The sequence below is a fragment of the Cetorhinus maximus genome, chromosome 1 (assembly GCF_964194155.1).
Source record: "Cetorhinus maximus chromosome 1, sCetMax3.hap1.1, whole genome shotgun sequence".
Lineage (NCBI taxonomy): Eukaryota > Metazoa > Chordata > Chondrichthyes > Lamniformes > Cetorhinidae > Cetorhinus > Cetorhinus maximus.
In genome coordinates this window covers 168,810,981-168,834,012 of record NC_135879.1, presented here as the reverse complement: position 1 = coordinate 168,834,012, position 23,032 = coordinate 168,810,981, and the positions used below count along the sequence as shown (strand labels likewise).

At 42.1% G+C, this 23,032-nt stretch overlaps 1 protein-coding gene across 5 annotated transcripts in view; it reads right to left on the bottom strand.

The window, feature by feature from the left end:
• Nucleotides 1-9,092: 9,092 nt before the first annotated feature.
• Nucleotides 9,093-23,032, bottom strand: part of slc38a9 (solute carrier family 38 member 9) — an 83,553-nt gene continuing 69,613 nt past the window's right edge. For 4 of the 5 annotated variants that reach the window (XM_078549684.1, XM_078549681.1, XM_078549702.1 and 1 more), the window contains 2 exons: nucleotides 16,780-16,869; nucleotides 9,093-11,184 (listed from right to left, as the gene is read on the bottom strand). In XM_078549684.1, the coding sequence (XP_078405810.1) occupies nucleotides 11,019-11,184; nucleotides 16,780-16,869 (256 nt within the window). In that variant the 3' untranslated portion in view covers nucleotides 9,093-11,018. The remainder of the gene's footprint in view (nucleotides 11,185-16,779; nucleotides 16,870-23,032) is intronic. The other variant, XM_078549692.1, reaches the window with a different exon arrangement.

Here is a 23,032-nt window from a genome sequence, read left to right as displayed (position 1 = left end):
ATCTGGCCTCATCTGCTCCAGAGACTGCCCCCTCAGCCCTCACCATCTTGAGGCCACTTGCACAGATCAACATGTGGCCCCACACACACCCTGGACACCCACCTTCCCCAGTACAGCCCTCACCCTGCAGCCTGTTCCCTTGCCTGAGGCTACTTCTCTCCTTTCCCAAGCAAGCTTTAGCCCTGCAGCCTTTGAAAAGCCATACCCGCCTTACAGCTGGTCTGGTAGGTACCTGCCTGTGAGCCTCCCTATAAGTGATGTGGTGCTATCTGCAAAGTCTGGCACTGATGATCACAAGTGTTGCCTGAAGTAAGGTAGGCAAACAAACCTCGAAGTCCCAAGCGAAGTGAAGCTTGCCAGGTGCACGTCGCTTATGTACAATTATGAAACACGTCGGTGTGAATGCTCAGATGATACAGCATGTGGAGATGATTCCAGCAAGCTGGGATTATAATGATATGCAGGCATATTACAATAACGTTCCTAACATCCGAAAATGTGGCCCGCCGTTAACAGGCAGAGTGGACGATTGCAAGCTGGTTTCACAACGTCATGAAACTGAGGAGGAGAGTTAACCTGGCTAATATTTATTCTTCATTCAACATTGCAAAAACAAGTGAGCCAGTCATTAACACATTGCAGCTTGTGGCAGATTGCTGTGCACAAATTGGCTGCCATGTTTCCTACATTACAACAGTGACTACACTTCAAAAGTGTAGGGGAAGGGGAAGGCAGTGGTATAGTGATATTGTCACTGGACTTGTATTCCAGATACCCAGGGTAATGCCCAAGGGAATTGGGCTCAAATCCCCCCACAGCAGATGGCAAAATTTGAATTCAATAAAAACAAATCTGGAATTAAAAGTCTGGCGATGACCATGAAACCATTGTTGATTGTTGTAAAAATCCCTCTAGTTGACTAAATCTGCCATTCTTACGTGGTCTACATATGATTCCAGACCCACAGCAATGTGGTTGACTCTTATCCCTGAACAAGGGATGGGCAATAAATGCTGGCCTAGCCAGCAACTCACATCCCATGAATTAATAATGAAAAAAGTACTTAATTGGCATAAGGTGCTTCGAGACATCCAGAGGTCATGAAAAGTGCTATATATATTTTTTTCCTTTTGAGAAACTCAACTGGACCAACCACACAAAATGCCATGGCTACTGGAATAGGTGAGACACAGAGGATGAGAACAGATGTTCTAAACACAAAGAGGAACTAAGAAAAAAAACTGAAATTTGTATAGCACCTCATCATGTCTTCAGTATTTCCCAAACTCCTTCCCAAAATGGATAATTTTGAAATGTAGTCACTGTTCTTTAGAGCAAGCTAATCCCATGCAGTAAGATCCAGCTACAACAAATAAATGCATGACCTGAAACTAAATTTATGATTATGATACAGCAGATGGTAAATGCTGAGCTGTTCAAATCCCAGAGGGAAACTTGAAACATCTGTCATAACCCAATTTTTGCTATTTGTATGTTTGAGATACAGGCTTTGAATTCAGTTATAAGACCACTGAGTCTCGAGAAGTTTTTATAAAACTAAATTAAATATTTATTCATTTAAAAAATGTAAGCATAAACATATGTCACAGAATAGTTATGGTACAGAGGGAGGCCATTCGGCTCATCGTGTCTGCACTGGCTCTCTGAGCATTTTAAACTTAGTGCCAATCTCCTGCCTCTTCCCCGTAACCCTTCACATCGTTTCTATTTAAGTAATCATCCAATGCCTCAGTTGAACCTGCCTTCACCACACTCCCAGGCAGTGTATTCCAAACCCCAACAAGGTGCCACATAGGAGGCTGCTCAGTAAGATAAGAGCCCATGGCGTTAGAGGCAAGGTATTCGCATGGAAAGAAGATTGGCTGTCTGGCAGGAGGCAGAGAGTGGGGATAAGGGGGTCCTTCTCAGGATGGCGGCCGGTGACTAGTGGAGTTCCGCAGGGGTCAGTGTTGGGACCACAACTTTTCACTTTATACATTAATGATCTAGATGAAGGAACTGAGGGCATCCTGGCTAAGTTCGCAGACGATACAAAGATAGGTGGAGGGACAGGTAGTATTGAGGAGGCAGGGAGGCTGCAGAAGGATTTGGACAGGTTAGGAGAACTGGCAAAGAAGTGGCAGATGGAATACAACATGGGGAAGTGTGAGGTCATGCACTTTGGTAGGAAGAATAGAGGCATGGACTATTTTCTAAATGGGGAGAGAATTCAGAAATCTGGAGTGCAAAGGGACTTGGGAGTCCTAATTCAGGATTCTCTTAAGGTTAACTTGCAGGTTGAGTCGGTAGTTAGGAAGGCAAATGCAATGTTGGCATTTATTTCGAGAGGACTAGAATATAAAAGCAGGGATGTGCTGCTGAGGCTTTATAAGGCTCTGGTCAGACCATATTTAGAATATTGAGAGCAATTTTGGGTCCCGTATCTCAGGAAGGATGTGCTGGCCCTGGAGAGGGTCCAGAGGAGGTTCACGAGAATGATCCCAGGAATGAAAGGCTTAACATATGAGGAACGTTTGAGGACTCTGGGTCTATACTCGATGGAGTTTAGAAGGATGAGGGGGGATCTGATTGAAACTTACAGAATACTGAAAGGCCTCGATAGAGTGGACGTGGGGAAGATGTTTCCATTAGTAGGAGAGACTAGGATCTGAGGGCACAGCCTCAGAGTAAAGGGAAGACCTTTTAGAACAGAGATGAGGAGAAACTTCTTTAGTCAGAGAGTGGTGAATCTATGGAATTCATTGTCACAGAAGGCTGTGGAGGCCAGGTCATTGAGTGTATTTAAGACCGAGATAGATAGGTTCTTGATTGGTAAGGGGATCAAAGGTTACGGGGAGAAGGCGGGAGAATGGGGTTGAGAAACTTATCAGCCATGATTGAATGGCGGAGCAGACTCGATGGGCCGATTGGCCTAATTTCTGCTCCTACGTCTTATGGTCTAACTACTCATTGTATGAACAAGTTTTTTCTCACCTCACATTTGCTTCATAATTTTGAAAACTTCTATTAAGTCTGCCCTAAGCCTTCTCCTCTCCAAGGAAATCTTCCCTCAGAACTGAAGTGTCTCATCCCTGGAACTATTCTCATAAACCCCCTCTGCACTGTCTCCAATGTGTTCACATCCTTCCTATAGTGCGGCACCCAGAGCTGTATAGAATACTCCAGCTGAGGTCCAACCAGTGTCTTGTATAAGTTTGTCATAATCTCCCTGCTCTTGTACTCTATGCCCCTATTAATGAAGCCTAGAATACTGTATGCTTTAGAAACAGCTCTCTACCTGTCCTGACACTTTTAATGACTTATGTACATATATGCCCAGGTTTCTCTGCCCCTGCACACCCTTTAGAATAGTATCCTTTATTTTATTTTGTCTTTCCATGTTCTTTGTACCAAAGTGTATCACCTCTCACTTCTCAGCATTGAACTTCATCTGCCACCTATCTGACCACTCCACCTATGTGTCAATTTCCTTTTGAAGTTCGACACTGTCCTCCTCGGTTAATAATTCTCCCAAGTTTTGTGTCACCTGCAAACTTTGAAATTGTCCCCTGTACACCAAGATCTAGATCACTACATCAACGGCCTTTCCCTCATCAAAAATCTCTTACTTCTTCAAAAAACTCCAGCAAGTTAGTTAGACACTATATTCCTTTATCAAATCTATGCTGACTCTTCCGAATCAATCCACAATTTTCCATCTGACTATTAATTCCATCCCGAATAATTGTTTCTAGAAGTTTCCCCACTACTGAAGTTAAACTAACTGGCCTGTAATTGCAGGGCAGATCTTTACAACCTTTTTTGAACAAGGGCGTAATGTTTGCAAACATTATGCCCTCGTTCAAAAAAGGTTGTTTCCAGCACCTCCCCTGAATCCAGGGAACATTGAAAGATTATTACCAGTGCCTCTGCAATTTCCACTCACTTCCTTCAATATTCTTGGATGCATCTCATCTGGTCCCGGTGCCTTATTGACTTTAAGTACCGACAGTTTACGCAAGACCTTATCAATTTTAAACCCTTCTATTGACTAAGTTTCCATCTCTGTCACCATGGCCTGGGCAGCATCTACCTCACAGGTAAAGACAGATGCAAAGTATTCAACACCTCAGCCATGCCTCTTGCCTCTGTGCATATCCCTTTTTGGACCTTAATCGGCCCTACTCCTCCTTTTACCACCCAGTAAGTCATCCAGGAAGCTCTGGATTTGTTTGTCCTACCCTTCCCATTTGAGGGAACATACCTTGACTATGCCCAAACCATCTCCTCTTTGAAGGTAGCCCATTGTTCAGCTATTGTTTTTCCCAGCAACCTTTGGTTCCAGTCTATCCGGTCCAGCTCCGTTCTTGACCCATTGAAGTCCGCTCTCTGCCAGTTGATTATTCTTACTCTGGATTGACCAATGTCTATAAATCACTACTATAACTTCTAAAAAAAAAAAATCCCCTAATTAATCTGACTCCCAGTTACACCTCTGTTAAGGCAACAAGTAAAACACATATTTAAACAGACCCCTGGCCAAGCACACCTGGACAGTCACATTCAAAATGAGTTTCTTTCAGCTCTGGGTCCTTGCAGACAGTGGCTTGAGGTTTACAGTCTGGAGGCGTCAGATCTTAGAATCCCTCCCCTTTTACCAACAGCCTTCTCTTCCTTTATACATATTTTCCTCTTTGAATGCAAATTCTCATTGTATCACTAGGTTTTCTGAACTTTACCTCTTCTAACAATAAAACCCTTTCATAGCACCAATTTTATCAGTAAGCTTTGGAAAAAATAAACATTGTTTGACTTCTTCTGGCTAGGTGCAATATTTCACCCATTCTTCTGAATGGTTTACTTTAAAAATGCAAACTGCCCCCTTTACACATCACCAACTTCCCTGTATTTACCTAATTAACATTTCAAACCTTCTCTTTTATACATCAAAGCCTCTAGACCAGCTGGCTTTAATCCAATTAAGACACACACAGACAGACACCACTAGAACTTATTTTAAAATTATTTCCAATGACATTATAGACATTATTGTATCTCCTTGACATTTACAAAAAGGAAGTAATAGCACCCATAGGAAAGAATAACCATAACAGGATTCAAAATGAGCAGCAAGGAACCCAATAATTTTAAAAGGGCTATACAGTAAAATGAGGGAACTAAAGCAAACAGTTTGGATTAAGTTATTTGACTGCACTTTTTTTTAAAAATGTTCGTGGGAGGAGGGCATTGCTCACAAAGCTAGCATTCATTGCCCATCCTTCATTGCCCTTGAGAAGGCAGTGGTGAGCCACTGCAATGTGTGTGGCATAAGTAAACAAACAATGATGTTAAATGGGAAGTTCTGAGATTTTGATCCGGTGACAGAAATGTGTCACTCTTTCAAAGTCAGGATGGTGTGCGACTAGGAGGGAAACTTGCTGGTTGTTGTATTTTCTTTACTTCTAGATGGTAGAGGGTGTGAGTTTGGAAGTTTCTGAAGGAGTCTTCACAAGTTGTAGTGTATCTTGTAGATGGTACACACTGCAGCCACATGGTAGCAGAGGAAGTCAATATTTAAGGTGGTGAATGGAGTGCAGATCAAGCAGGTTGCTTTGGCCTGAATGGTGTCAAGCCTCTTGGATGTTGCTGGAGCTTCACTCTTTCAGGCAAGTGGAGAATATTGCATCACATTTCTGACTTGTGCCTTGTAGATGGTGGAAAGGCTTTAGGGAGTTAGGAGGAAAGTTACTCACCACAGCATTCCCAGCCTCTGACCTGCTCATGTAGCCACAATGTGTCCGTGGCTGGTCCAGTTAAGTTTCTGGTCAATGGTGAATTCAGCTATATCAATGCCATTGAAGGTCAAGTAGCTAGATTCTCTCTTGCTGAAGATGATCATTGCCTGGCACAAAATGTTAGCGTGTAAAATTAAAACACATGGGATTGCAGGTAGTGTATTGAGATGGATAGAAAACTGGTGGGCAGACAGGAAACAGAGTAGGAATAAATGGGTCTTTTTCCGACTGGCAGGCAGTGACTAGTGGGGTACCGCAGGGATTGGTGCTGGGACCCCAGCTATTCACAATATATATTAATGACTTAGATGAGGGAGCTAAATATATTTCCAAATTTGCAGATGACACAAAGCTGGATGTGAGGGTGAGCTGCGAGGAGGATGCAGAGATGCTTCAGGGTGATTTGGACAAACCGAGTGAGTGGGCAAATGCATGGCAGATGCAATATAAAAGGGATAAATGTGAGATTATCCATTTTGATAGCAAAAATAGGAAGGCAGATTATCTGAACAGCTATAAATTGAGAGGGGGGAATGTGCAATGAGACCTGGGTGTCCTCGTACACCAGTCGCTGAAGGTAAGCACGCAGGTGCAGCAGGCGGTAAAGGAGGCAAATGGTATGTTGGCCTTCACAGTCAGAGGATTCGGGTACAGGAGATGTCTTGCTGCAATTATACAGGGCCTTGGTGAGACCACACCTGGAATAGTGTGTGCAGTTTTGGTCTCCTTCGGAGGAAGGATGTTGTTGCTATAGAAGGAGTGCAGCGAAGGTTTACCAGACTGATTCCTGGGATGGCGGGACTGACTTATGAGGAGAGATTGAGTCAGTTAGGATTATATTCGCTGGAGTTCAGAAGAACGAGGGGGGATCTCATAGAAACTTACAAAATTCTAACAGGACTAGACAGGGTAGATGCAGGAAGGATGTTCCCGATGGTGGGGGAGTCCAGAACCAGGGGTCACAGTCTGAGGATACAGGGTAGGACTGAGACGAGGAGAACTTTCTTCACCCAGAAAGAGAATGGTGAGCGTGTGGAATTTGCTACCACAGAAAGTAGTTGAGGCCAAAACATTGTATGTTTTCAAGAAGGAGTTAGATATAGCTCTTGGGGGCGAAAGGGATCAAAGGATATGGGGAGAAAGCAGGAGCAGGCTATTGAGTTGGATGATCAGCCATGATCATAATGAATGGTGGAGCAGGCTCGAAGGGCCGAATGGCCCACTCCTCCTATTTTCTATGTTTCTATGTTTCTTGCTGCTTGGAGAAAGAATGAACGAAGAAAGGTCATCAATGAAGCAGCTGAAGGCAGTTGGGCCCAAGACACTAATCTGAGGAACTCCTGCTGCAATATCTTGGAGCGGAGGGGATTAGCTCCAACATCAAACAATCATCTTCCTTTGTACTTGGTAGGACTCCAACCAGTGAAGAGCTTTCACCCTACGCTCCCTTGACTTTGGGTGGGGGGAGGTGGTATTGGAGAGGATGAGGTTGTGAGGGGAGAAGGGAGTATGGGGCGGGGGGGGGGGGGAAAGAGGGAGGGGAGGGAGGGAGAGGGGTGGAAAGAGAAAGAGGAGAGAGCCTGGAGTGGGGTGGGGCCTGGAGGGGGGATACCATGGCTACCAGAGTAGGTCAAAGGCTGAGCATTCTGTAGTGAGTAACTCACCTGACTCCCCAAAATCTGTCTACCATTTTCAAGGCACAAATCAAGAAGGTGATGGAATACTCTCCAATTGCCTGGATGTGTGCTGCTGCTCCAACAACACACAAGATGCTCAATGGAAACCAAGACAATGCAACCCACTTGATTGGCATTTCATCCAGTGCTGGTGGACAGTAACAGCAGCATGTACCATCTACAAGACGCACTGCAGCAACTCATCAAGCCTCCTTTAATAGTACCTTCCAAACCTGCCACCTCTTCCACCTAGAAGGATAACAGATGCAAGACAACACCCACTGCTTGCAAGATTCCCCCCCACTCCCCTCCACAAGCAGCAAACCTTTCTGGTTTGCAAACTATAATTGCTATTCTTTTACTGTCACTGGGTCAAAAACCTGGAACTCTCTTCCTAACAGCACTTTAGGTACACCCACATGACAGTGGCTCAAGAATGCAGCCCACCACCACCTACAAGGGCAATTAGGGATGGGCAACATGGTCTTGTAACTGACGCTCATCCCATAAATGACTAAATAAAAGCTCACCTCCTCCAGAATAACTAGGGGTGGGCAATAACAACTAACCATGCCAATGATGTTCACATCCAGTAAATGAGCAAAAAGAACATTTAAAAATGGAAAGGTAGCAAAAAAAATGTACAAAGCTAACTGACTCAAAGGCTGATTTTACAACCATGTAAAATTCAGACGGTACTTTTTAAAAATAAAAATGAATGTTGCAAACCAACACCCTGATTGTTACATGTATCACTGAACAGAGGACATGTAATTATTCGAAGGATTTCACCATGATGTCTAAACATTAAGTGCTTACACTCTCTTCTGTGAAATGGTACTCCTAGCTGTCAATTATTTAATTGTGCAATGGAGTCAGGGCGGAGCACAGAAAACCCATACTAAGGTTTACTTGCTCTTGGTACCCAGAATCAAAAAGATCTTCTTAATACACCAGAAGCAGGAAAAGGATTCCTAAAAGTCTTGGGTTTGTTCGCTTCTTTACACACTCTTTTCCCTTTGGGGAACAGTAGGGAAGCATTGGCAGGCTGATTGTCAACTCCTTTCTTAGCCAAGTCCTGGAGCGGGACTGGAACCGAAGTTTCTGGCTCAAAGGCAGGGGCATCACTTACAGAGCTACAAGACCTCCTAAAAGTCTTGGGTGACATGTTCAAATATCTCCATATCTCCGCATTATATCAGATTGTGCAATGTAGTGTAATGCACATGACATGTTCCAGAAACAAAATCAGCTCATGTCACTATAATCAGAATACTATATTGGTTTATCTTTCTTGACTGCTTTGCAATATTGGGATACATTAACAACAATCATTCTACATTTTTGCCAAATTCAAAGTAATTTTAGAACAAAAATATAAGATAACTGGCTATTGGTGAAAAGAATGGCAAGAAAATATATATCCAAGCCTACTGTTATTAATTCAGTTCAACAATCATTTGCAACTTGGGTCAAGGTGGTGTTCTAACCAATATCCAGGTAAAAGAATATTCATATATAGATCAATATCAGAAATGAAAGTTAGCTACAACATTATTCCAGTCATTTTGGTTGAGGTATTAAGTCTTCAGATATTCTAAAATGCACCTTGAAAACCATGTTTAAATATGCTATGTTTTATTGATGGAACATGTACCATTCAAATGAGCAGATTAACATAATCATCAAGTATAGATTTATAATGAATTCACAGACTCAAGTGCACTGCACCAGAGGAAAAAGACAAAAATAAAACACAATTGACATGGTAAAAAGCCTCGTGGAAAACAGCAAAGTACATGGTACCTGTTAAACTGGTACAGAATACTTTAATGGGCATCACAATGTCATGCAAACCGTCCAGTTTACCACAGAAATCAAATATTCCCAGTAAAATTTCTGAAGTTGAACCTATCCATTGGTTTAACTTAGCTGTGATAAAGTATTAATAGTACGCCATATTTTATTCAAGAAAAGCAATAGGTAATGAAACTGTAACAAAATGTTGGGTACTTGACCTATAGTTGTATCTCTCCTGGTTTCCCCAACCACACAGTGTAGTTAAACTACTCCTAGGCCTGCTCCCAAGAGCTGTACGAGCATTGCCAAGAACCCAGCAACACATCACTTCCCCATAGTGACGCAGATGAGGAATTCAGTGGAGAAAACAATATGTCCCACCATTTTCATGGTGCTACATTACAATATGATTACTATTTCAAAAAAAAGAGACCCCACACACACTGCATCAATAACACAACTGCTTCCTTTGTATTTTCTTTTGCTGTACTTTCAGTCTACAGTTGTAATCAGTCTGTTAATTTGAAAGTTTTACCAATAAAACAACATAAACTGAATTCTTTATGCCTCAGTTCTAAATGTTTTGATGCCAGTAACTGGCATTATCAGCTAAAGTACAAACTCATCAATAAACAAACATCTAGCTTGTACAGCTTGTTCCTCAATCTTTTTAGACTTATGCGACTTGGCATGGCATGTCAATTAAGAGTTCTTTTTAAACAATATGTCAACTTCATTACGTCATAATGCAGAATAGTACATTGTGTCCAAGTTTGCTGAACTGTTCAAATTGCTGAAAATTCAGTTAAGCATGACAATTTGAAAATATGTTTTAACATTTACATACAGGCGTCATGTAAGCAAAAAGGTAGCATGTTCCAGGTCTACTGGGGTATCTAAATATTAGTCTGCCAACACTTGCGCACAAATAAGTGGGAAAAATCTAGCGTTATAAAATTGAGCACAAGTGGGGGGTTCCACCCACACTAATGCAGACCTTGAAAATTATCATTTAGATCAGTCTATTGAAGTGGCTTGTAAGTGGGTTTGCGTGCCCACACATTAGAACCAGTTGTTGCTGGAACCTTTTCATTCTTATGTATTTGCATATCAGACTATTTTAAACCAATAGACCAAATTTCCTCAAACCAGCCCAGCCAAATGCATCTTAGAGGATTTCTTCTCTATACCATATTGTAAACAGCCACATGTAGAGACAAGGGTAACTGATCCAATGGAACATTGCAGAAACGTTTCCCCTGTCTGCCACATGTAGTCTCCCAAATTTAATGGCTTGCAGAAAGAAAAATAATCTGGCTTTAACAAATATAGAAATGGTATCCCATTAGATTAGCACTTAAAAGTAGCCTTGACAAGATGTGTTTGTAGCTTTATATCTTGTATATTATTTGGATTGTTTGTATTAAAAGTATTCAAGAGAACCCAATTTTAACCCATGATGAAAAACACAAGAGGTGCAATTTACTAACTGGTTTTATTGTGCAAATAAATGAAAGAGCAACCACAATATTTGGCCTCTATTTTATACCAATCATTTACAGGGGAATTGAGCAGCTTATAAAAATGGGAGAAATATCTAGCTCCTGGGTGCAAGTGCTGATTAACAATTGATCACCACACTTAAGACAGCAAGTGTTAGCATATATGAGAACAGTACATATAATTTACAGTTCTTCTCGTAGAACAGAATGTAATTCAGTTGATTTGGTATTTCTTTTTGCCAGTCTCATATCAAGAACTGTGCAATGAGATTGGCCACGCCAAGCACTAGGAGAAAACTATGGAAGATTGCAGATGGCCAACTCAGCTGTCCTCTGCGATGGAGTGATATCATGTGAATAAGGGATGGATAAACAAATACAAAGGCAAGACCGCAAGTTGCTCCTGAATACCTGCGTTAAAAGAAAAATACAGAATGATACACAAAAATATAATCTCTCCAGATTTTTTTTGTCTTGCACTCCACCAGGAGTTATACGTTGCAGAAATGGCTATCACAGCCATCTTCCCAAAGTGAAATCAAGCAAAGGTCAGTGCACCTGATTATGGGTAGGAGGACAAATACTCCCTCGCCAGAGGACTAGAGGGCCAACCTTAACATTATCCAGTTTAAGTCTCAAGTAGCCCTGGAATTTCAAACTGGGTAATTATTTAGCTGTGAAGCGAAACATCTTTTGTATTCCATTTGCACAGGCACTTTTTGATGAGAGATTTTGATAAATGTTGGTTCTTTGTTAAATCAAGCTGGTAGTGCAATGTAGGTCATAACCTGCCTGCATTACAAAAGCAGAAAGTTAGAATTTATTAATTCAATGAGTTTTAAAATAAACACAATCTCTCCTCATGCCCCCTTTAAGCTCATCTTGTCCGTGAGATCCATCGCTCGTTCCCTCTATCCTAGTCCTACACAATTGCCGATTACTCACTTTCCCCTTCTGGCCCCCATTTTGCTAATATTGTAAATTCTTTTCTCTTTTCAGGTGTTGTCCCTCTCCACTTTAAATCTGCCATCTCTCTCCACAAAAACAACTGACCCTGCCATGCTAGCAAACTACCAACCCATCTACAACCCATCCTTCCTCCACAAAGTCTTTAAACACGTTGTCACCTCCCAAGTCTGTTCCCATCTTTCCCAGAACTTCATGCTTTAATTCTTCCAATCAAGTTTCTGCCCTTGCCACAGTACAAACAGCTCTTATCAATATCACAATCACATAGGATGTCATTTGTGACTAAGGTAAACTTTCTCATTCTTGTCGACCTGTCTGCAGCCTTTGACACAGTGGGCCCACTTCATCCTCCTTCAGCACCTCCCTACTATCCAACTGGTTGGGACTGTTCCCACCAGATTCCATTTTTACTGTCTCATCACTTGCAATGGTTTCTCTTTCTGCTCCTGCACTTTATCTCTGGAGCCCCCCCAAGGATCTATCCTTAGTCCCCTCTTATCACTCATTTACATTCTGCCCCTCAGTGACATCATCTGAAGACAGTGTTAGTTTTCACACATATGCTGATGACAACCAGCTCTACCTCACCACTACCTCCCCAGACGACTCCACTGTTGCCAAATTATCAGACTGCTTATCAGACATCCATGGCTGGATGAGCAGAAATTTTCTCCAATTAAATATTGGGAAGGCTGAAGCCATTCTTTTCGGTCTCCATTCCAAACTCTGTTCCCTAGCTACTGACTCCATCCTTTGCCCTGGCAACAGTCTGCGATTAAGCCAGTCTGCTTGCAACTTTGGTGTCACATTTGATCCCAAAATGAGCTTCTGGCCTTATATGAGCCAAAAAGTAAGACTGCCTTTTTCCACCTCCATAACATTGCCCGATTTTGTCCGTCTCAGCTCATCTGCTGCTGAAATCCTCATTCCAACCTTTGTTAGCTCTAGACTCAACTATTCCAATGCACTCCTGTCTGGTCCCCCACATTCTACCCTCCATAAACTGGAGGTCATCCAAAATTCTGCTGCTCGTGTCTTAACTCGCAGAAAGTCCCGTTTCCCCCATCAACCTGGTGCTTGCTGACCTACATTGGTTTCTGGTCAAGAAACATCTTGATTTTAAAATTCTCATCCTGGTTTTCAAATCATAGCCTCACTTCTCCCCATCTCCGTAATCTCCTTCAGCCCCATTAACCTCAGTTATCTGTGCTCCTCAAATTCTGGCCTCTCTGCATCTCCACTTTCAATTGCTCCACCATTGCTGGCCACGATAGGCCCAACGTCTAGAACACCTCACTGCCTCCAAGTGACTTAACTCCTTTAAGACGCTCCTTAAAACCTCTCTCTTTGACCAAACTTTTGGGCACCTTATCTAATTGCTCCTTATGTGGCTCGGTGTCATACTTCATTTCAGAACACTCCTGTGAAGTGCCTTGGGACATTTCATTATGTTAAAAGGCACTATATAAATACAATTGTCTTTTTTTTATACAAAGAAAATGGTCAGGTTTGAAGTTGGGAAGGGACAGAATCATGAACAATGATATTTCTACATTAAAAATAGATCATGGGAATGTTTTGCTCAGTGATTGAAACCTAACAAAATATTCATTACATCTGTTTATTGTTCTATAGAACTATAACATTGTGTTTATGGAATCTGAACATTTAAATTTTAAATGAAGAATTAAGAGCATGTCATGAAGAGATTAATTTCCAATATTAGACATTTTTTTAAAAATAGAGTTTAGTGGTGTCTGTACATGTGTGTCTTAATTGGATTAAAGCCAGCTGGTCTGGGTGCTTTGCTGTATGGTAAGAAGTACGTTTGAAATGCTAATTAGATAAACATGGGGAAGTTCAGAAACATGGGTGTTAAGGGTGTACATTTGCATTTGCTGAATAAAGCATTTAAGAGTGGGAGTAAAATCTTACACCTAGCTGGGAGACACCAAGCAATATGTTTATATTACTAATAAAATTAGTGGGATGAAAGTATTGTCAGGAGTTGTAATGTTACAAGCCTGGTGATACAATGAAAAATTTACATTCAAAGGAAAAGCTAGGTATAAACAGAAAAAATAGTGTGTGTGTGTGTGTGTGTGTGTGTGTGTGTAAGGCAGAGGCATTTAAGATCTAACTAGCCTGTACGTCTCCAAAATGAGGTTCCTTGAAGACACAGTTGAATTCGTACGGTCAAATGTGCTTTGCCTGGAGTCTTTTTAAATTTGAGTTTTACTGTTACCTTAACAAAGGTGTAACTGAGAGTCAGATTAATTAGGGGATTTTTATAGTAGGGGATTATTATAGTAGTAAATTGTGTTTATATTTGCATGTGTTTACAATTTTTCTTGTATTGAAATGTTTAATTTAGTTTTATAAAAAACCGAGACTGCGGTCTTATTACTACTGAATTCAAAGCCTGCATCTTGAAACATACAAATTGCAAAAATGGATTATGACAATTGTTTCAAGTTTTCCTCTGGGATTTAAGCAGCTCAGTCTTTACCATTGGCTGTGTCATAATAATCACCCTAGTACTTAAGTCAATGAGAAAACATGGGTTTTCAATTTTATAGATGTGATTTTAAGGACAGGTATCAAGCAAATAATATTCATCTTTAAGAATTGGAGCAGTTAAACAATTCATTTCTGTACATGAGCCAATGATTTATCTTTATACTGAGTCATGGTCTGCCTTCAATGAGTAACCACTGGAACACCGACTCATCACTGAATCGTTATAACTGGAATGCATTCACATATTTGTCAGGACTCTGAAGGATTGGAATTTAATTGTGATGGCATCAGGTTGACAATAGTACATCAGCTAAATGATCGGAAATATGAAAAGGTATTTCCTTAGCTTAAAATATGTAGTAATTTTTTTAAAGCAACGCTTGAAAAATAGTACTCCACATTATGGCCCTGAAACTGGGGTCCACGAAGCTGCAGAACAATTCAGCAGCAGCCAGAAGAGGGTTTGGTGCCAGCGGAGGACAGCTGCCACATGTGCAGTGCAGAATGGTTTGGCTGTCTCACCTCAAGAGGAGTGTGTGTGCATGAACCAGCTCTGGGAGCTAGTCCAATATCACCAGGTAGACCTGCAGTTATCAACGTGCTGAATGTCATGTTTTTATAATGATATAAAAGTACCAAAGGACTGTGCAAACACGTTGTGGGTTCATTTATTGGGATGAGGCACATGGGAACATTTATAGAGGCACAAAGCTTGAAGACAGAGTTACAAGTGTGCAAAAACAAACTAAAGCTGGATTGCAAGGCACCCTTCCTTTCTAATGATGTCAGGTTGCAATCCCTTAAAGGCAAATTACACCAATGCTCCTCTTGCTCGACTTCTTTGACTCCATTTCTGCTGATAGCCTGTCTAATATTCATTATAAGCCCACCGACTCCCACAGCGATCTTGACTACACTTCCTCACACCTCGCCACCTGGAAGAACTCCATTTCATTCTCCCAATTTCTGTTACATCTGTTCTGATGATACGGCCTTCCACAACGGCATTTCTCACATGCCTTCCTTTCTCCTTACCCAAGGATTCCCCCTCTGCGGTCAACAAGGCAACCCATTTCCTGCACTTCTGCTCTCAACTCTTCACCTCCCTCCCAGAGTGTTCCCCTTGTCCTTACTTTTCACCCCACCAGCCTCCACATTCAAAGTATTCCCCACCATTTTCACCACCAAGCACATCTTCCCCTTCCCTGTCAGCATTCCAAATGGCCCGTTCCCTCCATAACACTCTGGTCCATTCCTCTATCACAACTAACACCTTGTCCACTTCCCTTGCAATTCCTGGAGGTCCAACCTCCCTTTTGACCACCTTGCTCCTTGCCATTCAAGGCCCCAAAATCCCTTTTGCAGGTGAAAGAATGATTTGTACTCCTTTCAATTTAGTCTACTGTATTCGCTACTCACAATGCAGTCTCCTCTCCATTGGGGGGACCAAACGCAGACTGGGTGACCCTTTTGTGGAACACCTCTACTCCATCTGCAAGTTTCACATTTCCTGTCATTTGCCATTTTAATTCACCACCTTGCTCTTATGCTCACATCTGTCTTCAGCCTGCTGCAATGTTCCAGTGAAGCTCCATGCATGCAAGCTTGAGGAACTGCACCTCACCTTTTGATTCGGCATTTTACAGCCTTCTGGATTCAACATGGAGTTCAACAATTTCAAACCATGAACTCTGTCTCCCATTTTGATTCTGTTTTTTGCTATGTATCAGTCTGTACCTTGTTTTCATGTTTTTGCTTTCAGACAGAACTGTTCATTATTCTACCATTAACACTCACTTTGGACCAATGCTTTGTTTCTTATGACCATTATCATTCCCTTTGCCTTTTGGTCCATGGCATCTTCATTATTTAATCTCTCCTGCCCCCTACCCTATCCCAGACCTTCCCTTTTGTTCTTCCTCCCCTCCCCACTTTCAACAACATAAAACCCATCATATTTCCATCTCCCTTCAGTTCTGAAGAAGTCATATTCAACTCAAAACATTAACTCTGTTTCTCTCTCCTTAGATGCTGCTGGACCTGAGTTTTTCCAGAGCACTTTGTTTTATGCCAGGTAAGTTCAGCCTTGTCAAGAGGGGAACTTTAAAAATAATATTTAAGTGCTACATACCATGCCTGAGAAGTAGGCACAGCCCCCCATCTCACTGATATTTGCAAGAAAGTCCATGATTTCCTAAAAGCATTATTAAAACACTCTACATGCAGTAGAGGTTCCCAAGTACCATATAGCATTAAAATTTAGGAGAGGGGTTGCAGGAGTCCATGATTCGTAATCCCATTTACTCTTCTTAGACAGGTTCGGTGGTACTTTTAGGCTTTTAATATATCTGTTAGTAGATGTTGATAAAATGTTTCCCCTACAATTATTTCTTAATTTTTGTTTTTGAGATGGTTTTGGGATGACTGCTCTACATCACTTTAAAGTTTCAATAGTTCTGTTGAACTTTTGATATAATACAATTTAATTTAAAATACTGAAAATGGCTCCACAAATACCTTATGATGGCTCCTATATTGGGATAGAACTTTGCGACAAGGACTCCACAACACACAACCACAACGTTTAGGATGAACACGTGAGCAAAACTGTTAAAGGGGGGGAGAAAAAGAAAAAAAAAAAAATCAGTAAAACAACTGGAGACTAGATATAAAAAAATGTAATTGTAGAGGTATAGTGGTGGTAACAGTGCTGGTTATCTGAGCTTCACTGGGTAGCTGTCAGTTCAAAGCTGGATCAGTAGGTTCCAGATTATGATGATACAGGGCAGCAAAGAATCTAGCAGAACAAAGACCCATCTCACTGCACTGAGCTATGGCTCCAGGTGGTTGGGCCACTGTGGGACTGCGTCACCTGACAACCATGGGAAACATCAGACATCACCTCCACTCTCCCAACTGACATAGAAGACAAGTTGGAGGATGTCAGGTTGCAGTTAAAACCTGGTAGTACTCTTCACATTGAGCAAATGGAGTGAAACTGCTGCCACCAAAACAAAAAGATTACTTTTTGGTTTCGAGGATATTTTGACAGAAGTTATAGAAATCCATGCATTTTTACTTCTGGTAGCTATTAGTGGTATTCAATGATTTTTATTTTTCCTCTACTTCTGCTGTGGAGTCATATTTAATTTCATTACCGCTTCTTTTCCTGCCTTTCTTCATTTAAACCTTCCTAATTTTGAAACTGCTATGACTTTGGCTTCCCCTCCCCAAAACCTCCTTTTTAATACTTGCTCTAGTTCTACCATGCCCTCAGGTCAGGAGCCCATCAATCTTGGTTAAACATAACCACCGACAGCACAATGCATCCGCGTGACTAAGAGTTTCACGAATAGTATGTTTCTGGATTTGGTCACCCCACAGCTTAACAATGTGCAGTCAGAGAGGGAATTGGTAACTGCTAGACAGTCAAGCAGGACCAGGCAGGCAATACAGGAGTCTCCTGAGTGCACCTCACTATCCAACTGGTATTCAATTCTGTATTCTGGCAAGGGTGATGGTTCCTCTGGAGAGTGCAGCTAGAGCAAGTCAAAGGCACCCAGGATGGCACAACTGTGTAGCATCTGGTGGGGCAGATGTAAAGGAGGAAGATTGGGAAAGAAAGTGATAGGAGATTCTATAGTTGGGAGGGGAAACTTTGGGGTATATGCAGCCACTGACATGATTCCAGGATGGTATGCTGCCTCTCTGGCACCAGAATCAAGGAGGTCACCGAGCAGCTGCAGAGCACTCTGGTGAGGTGACGGGTGAATAGCCAGTGGCTGTGGTCCATATCAGTATCAACAACATAGATAGAAAGAGGAATAAGATCCTGCATGGAATTTAGGGAGCAAGAGAGAACAGCAAGCAGAGCCAAAATCTCTGGATTACTCCCAGTGCAATGTGTTGGTGAACACAGAAATAGGAGGATAGAGCAGATAAGTGTGTGACTGGGGCGATGGTGCTTTAGATTCCTGGCACATTGGGACCAGTTCCAGGAGGTGGGACCTATATAGGCAGGATGGGTTGTACCCTAAAAGCCAGGACTAATATCCTTGGCTGGGTGGTTTGCTAGTGCAGCTGGGGGGAAGCTCTTTAAACTAACTGGGCAGGGGGATGGGAACCAGGATATAGGCATTAGAAAAAAGGTGCACAAAAGGATTGAGACACACATCCTTCATCTGATCAGGTCACAGACCAGAGTTTTTCCAGCATTTTTGGTTTTTATTTCAGGTTTCCAGTATCCACAGTATTTTGTTTTTCTATCAGAAGTTATGGTGTACCTTTATAAAACTTGAGTATTGCTGAAAAAAAAAATTTTGTCAAAGCTTTTGGTCTTGCATTCATCAGGACAATTGCAAGAAAATACCAATGTCAGGGGAACCAACAACTTTATACTGTATGGGAAGAGAGTGCTGATTGGTAGAGGCGTTGCCATGGAGACTGCACCAGTTAATGGTGACTGGTAGTTAACTGCCAAGCATTGTTTGAAATTTAAACCAGGCAGCTTGACTCTGATTGGTCAGGACATTGCCCTGGGAAATGAACCGAATGGTTATCGCTTATTTTGCTTAACTAAAACAGACGCAATGTGTACACATGTTCTTTCTGTCTGCAAAGAATAGAGCCCTGTGTATTAATATACGTGGCTTCCAGTACATGCAAATGCGCCATACTATGAGTCCAACTGAATCTTAAATTGGCTGTCAGCGTAATTTTTAGCACACTGAGGATTATTTCACAAATGTTGTCCAATTGCGGAATCACATCTAATGCTGGATACTGTTTTGAGTTTTGCAAGCACAGGCTGGTTGGGTGTGGTCTGTACCTTCTGCTGTTGGCAACGGGCAAGGGACATACTGTTAGAAACAACCCGCCAGTCTTTGCGGCATACAGAATACATACCTAGCATCACACTGGCACTGAAATTCATATACCGCATTACTCATTTTGTGATAGAACATCTTTTTGGTTTGACGGCAGTATCCTGTTAGTGGCGAATACCACTTGTGTTGCTACTGCAGAGTAGTGGAGTGAAACACCTGTTGCTCAAATTTTGAGATACCTTGCCCTTCCAGGGTAACCTGAGGTAGATTGGGCACTTTTCAGGACAGAAGGTGACAGTATTAGGCTCATTCATGAGTGTGCGCAATATGCAACGTGAAATGATCTGATCAGGGTAGCCGTTATCCCGCAGGATGTCTTTGATGCGCCCTATTTCGGCATCAAGCTTGCATGGTGAGTAAATGGCTTGGGCCCTCTGAGGCTGCCAATATGGTCAATTTTATAGCGTGTGCAACTGTAAGAATCCCAACGCGCGACCAGTGAAGGTAGGCTTGCGGTAGACTATGGTAGAGAGCCCTATGGCAGATTTCTTAACTCAAGGGAACGTCAAGGGAAGGGAGTTCATTTGACTGCTCCATTTCAAAGGTGAATTTGAGCACAGGATGGAACCAATTAAGACAAGCAAGGAAATTATTACATGCTGCTATGATGTAAATATAGCAAACATATCATCCACATATTGGAAATATGCAGGAGGTAGGGGGTTAGGCGTCATTCCATCAAAGACACATTTCTCATGGAACCCAACAAAGATGTCATGCATATTGCAGGATTCCGTATGATCTGTCTGATTTTCACATGCAACGCGAATGTCTTACAGCGTTGCAAGGCCTTAAGATCATCCCAAAATACACATCAGTAAACCTGACAAAAGGACAGGAATAGACATCCTTAACAAGTGTGACTATATCAACAAAATGCACGCCATTCTTAATGGGACCAAATTCGTATCCATTGGACCAGCCGCTCAACATGACCAGATAGCCTTTCTTGAAAGCAAGCTAAAAAATGCTTGCTAGACTTGTGTAAGAGCGATGAGCTGACATGCGATATATATGACAAGATTCGTCCTCACGACTTGCTGCTTCCATGTATTTATGGGCTGCCCAAGACACACAAAAGTGATGCCCCTTTACACCCCATCTTATCTATGACTGGTTCAGCACAGCATGAATTGACCAAATGGTTGGGTGAATTTTTACAACCAGTTTTGAACAAGTTTTCCAGCTCCATGGTGAAGGATTTCTTCACATTTCCGAAGAGCCATATTGGATTTGTATATCGATAGTAAAGCTGTGTCCATGTGCTCATCTGACATTGCTAGCCTATTCACTAATGTTCCACTTAAGGAAGCCATAGATATTTGCACTGCAACACCAAATCATTGCAATCTAGACCTGCCACCATTGTGGGAATCAGTGTGCATTGAACTTATGAACTCAGCAACTCACACAATTCACCTTTAAATGACACCATGTATGCCCAAATAGATTGTATTGCCATGGGATCCCCTCTAGGCCTAGCTCTCGCAAACATCTTTGTTGGGTTCCATGAGGAATGTGTCTTTGATGGAATGACACCTAACCTCCTGCACTTTGCATACTTCCGATATGTGGATGATACGTTTGCTATATTTAAATCCGAGCAGCATGTAATTTCCTTGCTTATCTTAATTGGTTCCATCCTGTGCTCAAATTCACCTTTAAAATGGACTAGTCAAATGAACTCCCTTCCCTTGACGTACGAGTTAAGGAATCTGCCATGGGGCTCTCTACCATAGTCTACCGCAAGCCAGTGGTCAATACACTGGTACTTACAGATTCTTACAGTTCCATGCATTATAAAATTGGCCTTATCAGCAACCTCGTAAATGGGGCCCAAACCATTTGCTCACCAAACAAGCTTGATGCCGAAATAGGGCGCAAAGACATTTCGTGGGGGAATGGCTACCCTGATCAGACCATTTCACACTGTATTTTGCGCAAACTCATACACGGGCCCAAGGCCGTCACTTTTGGCCCCGAAAAGTGCCCAGTCTACTTCAGCTTATACTGGAAGGGCGAGGTATCTTGAAAATTTGAGCAACAGGTGAATCTGTTTCACACTGCTGCTATGTATTAGCAACATGAGTGGTATTTGTCACAAACAGGATGCTGCCAAACTAAAAAGACGTTCTGCCTAGCAAACAAATGAGTAATGTGGCGTATGAGCTTCAGTGTCAGTGTGATGCTAGGTATGTAGGCTGTACGTTCCAAAGACTGGCAGATTGTATCAAGCAGCGTGTCCCGTCTGCTGTTTGCAACAGGCAAGGTACAGACCGTACCCAACCAGCCTGTGGTTGCAAAACTCAAAACAGAATGTCCAATATTAGATGTAATTCCGTAATTTGACAACATTTGCTAAATAACCCTCAATGTGCTTAAAATTACACTGACAGCCAATTTACAATTATCAGCCAGGCTCTCAGTGTGGTGTGTTTGCATGTACTGGAAGTTACATATATTAATACAGAGCGTCCTGTTCTTTGCAGAATGAAAGAACATGTACACACATTGCGCCTGTTTCAGCTAAACAAAATAAGCGATAGCCATTTGCTGGTTCATTTCTCAGGGCAATACCTTGACCAGAGTCAAGCTGCCTGGTTTAAATCTCAAACAGTGCTTGGCAGTTAGCTGTCAGTCACCATTAACTGGTACATTCTCCATGGCAACGCCTCTACCAGAGTTCACTTGCCAACCAATCAGCACTCTATTCTTACACAGTATAAGGTTGTATTTTTTGGTATTCTTGCGATTGTCCTGACGAGTGCATGACAAAAAGCTTTGACAAAATGTCTTTTCCAGCAATATCAAGTTCTGTACTACGAAGCGACTTTATAAAACTCTGATTCGGCCTCAAATGGGGTATTCAGATCACCACACTTTTGGAAAGACTTGAAGGCTTTAGAAGGGGTGCAGAAAAGATTTACGAGAAAGGTTCCAGGGATGAGGGATTTCAGCTATGTGGATAAATTGGAGATGGTGTTGTTCTCCTTAGAGAAAGTTGGGAGGAGATTTAACATAGGTAATCAAAATCAGGAGAGGTCTAAACAGAGCAAATAGAGGAAACTTCCCATTGGGGAGGGTTGAGATCAATGGACACCGATTTGAGGTGAATGGCAGAAGAACCAAAAGGTGACAGGTGGTGACGGTCTGGAATGCGCTGCCTGAGGATGGTGGAGGTGGGATGCCTCACATTCTTTAAAAAGTACCTGGATGAGCACTTGGCACGTCATAACATTCAAGGCTATGGGCCAAGTGCTGGTAGATGGGATTAGGTAGGTAGGTCAGCTGTTTCTCACGTGTCAGTGCAGACTCGATGGGTCGAAGGGCCTCTTCTGCACTGTGAGATTCTGTGATTCTGTGACAAGAAGAAAAGCTGTTTTATGCAGCAAGTGGTTAGGATGTGGAATGCACTAACTGAGAGGCTGGTAGAGGCAGGTTCAGTTGTGGTTTTCAAAAATGTGAATTGTTTAAGCACCTGAACAGAAAAAAATGGGGGGTGTACAGGGAAAGGGTCAGGGAGTGGGACTGAGTCGCTTCTGCAGAGAGCCAGCACAAACACAACAAGATGAATGGGCTCCTTTTGTGCCGTTACCATTCTATGATTCGAGGTTATCCACATGATTGGAGTAGGAAGCCTTACATTGTTGTGGCACCGAACCAGGGGAAAAAAAATACCAGGTGCACAGCAAACACACAGCAACTCGTTTCCCAATGCTCCCGCCAGATTGAAGTTTACGATGTAATACTTGAAACAAAAGACCTTGCTATTATCTAATTAGGTGACAGCCAACTTTCAGAATCAGTCTTGCAACAACTAACTTGGAAAATTTCTGCATTGCATAAACTGGCTGGTGAAATTGTTTAAGTAGTTGGAAAGAAAA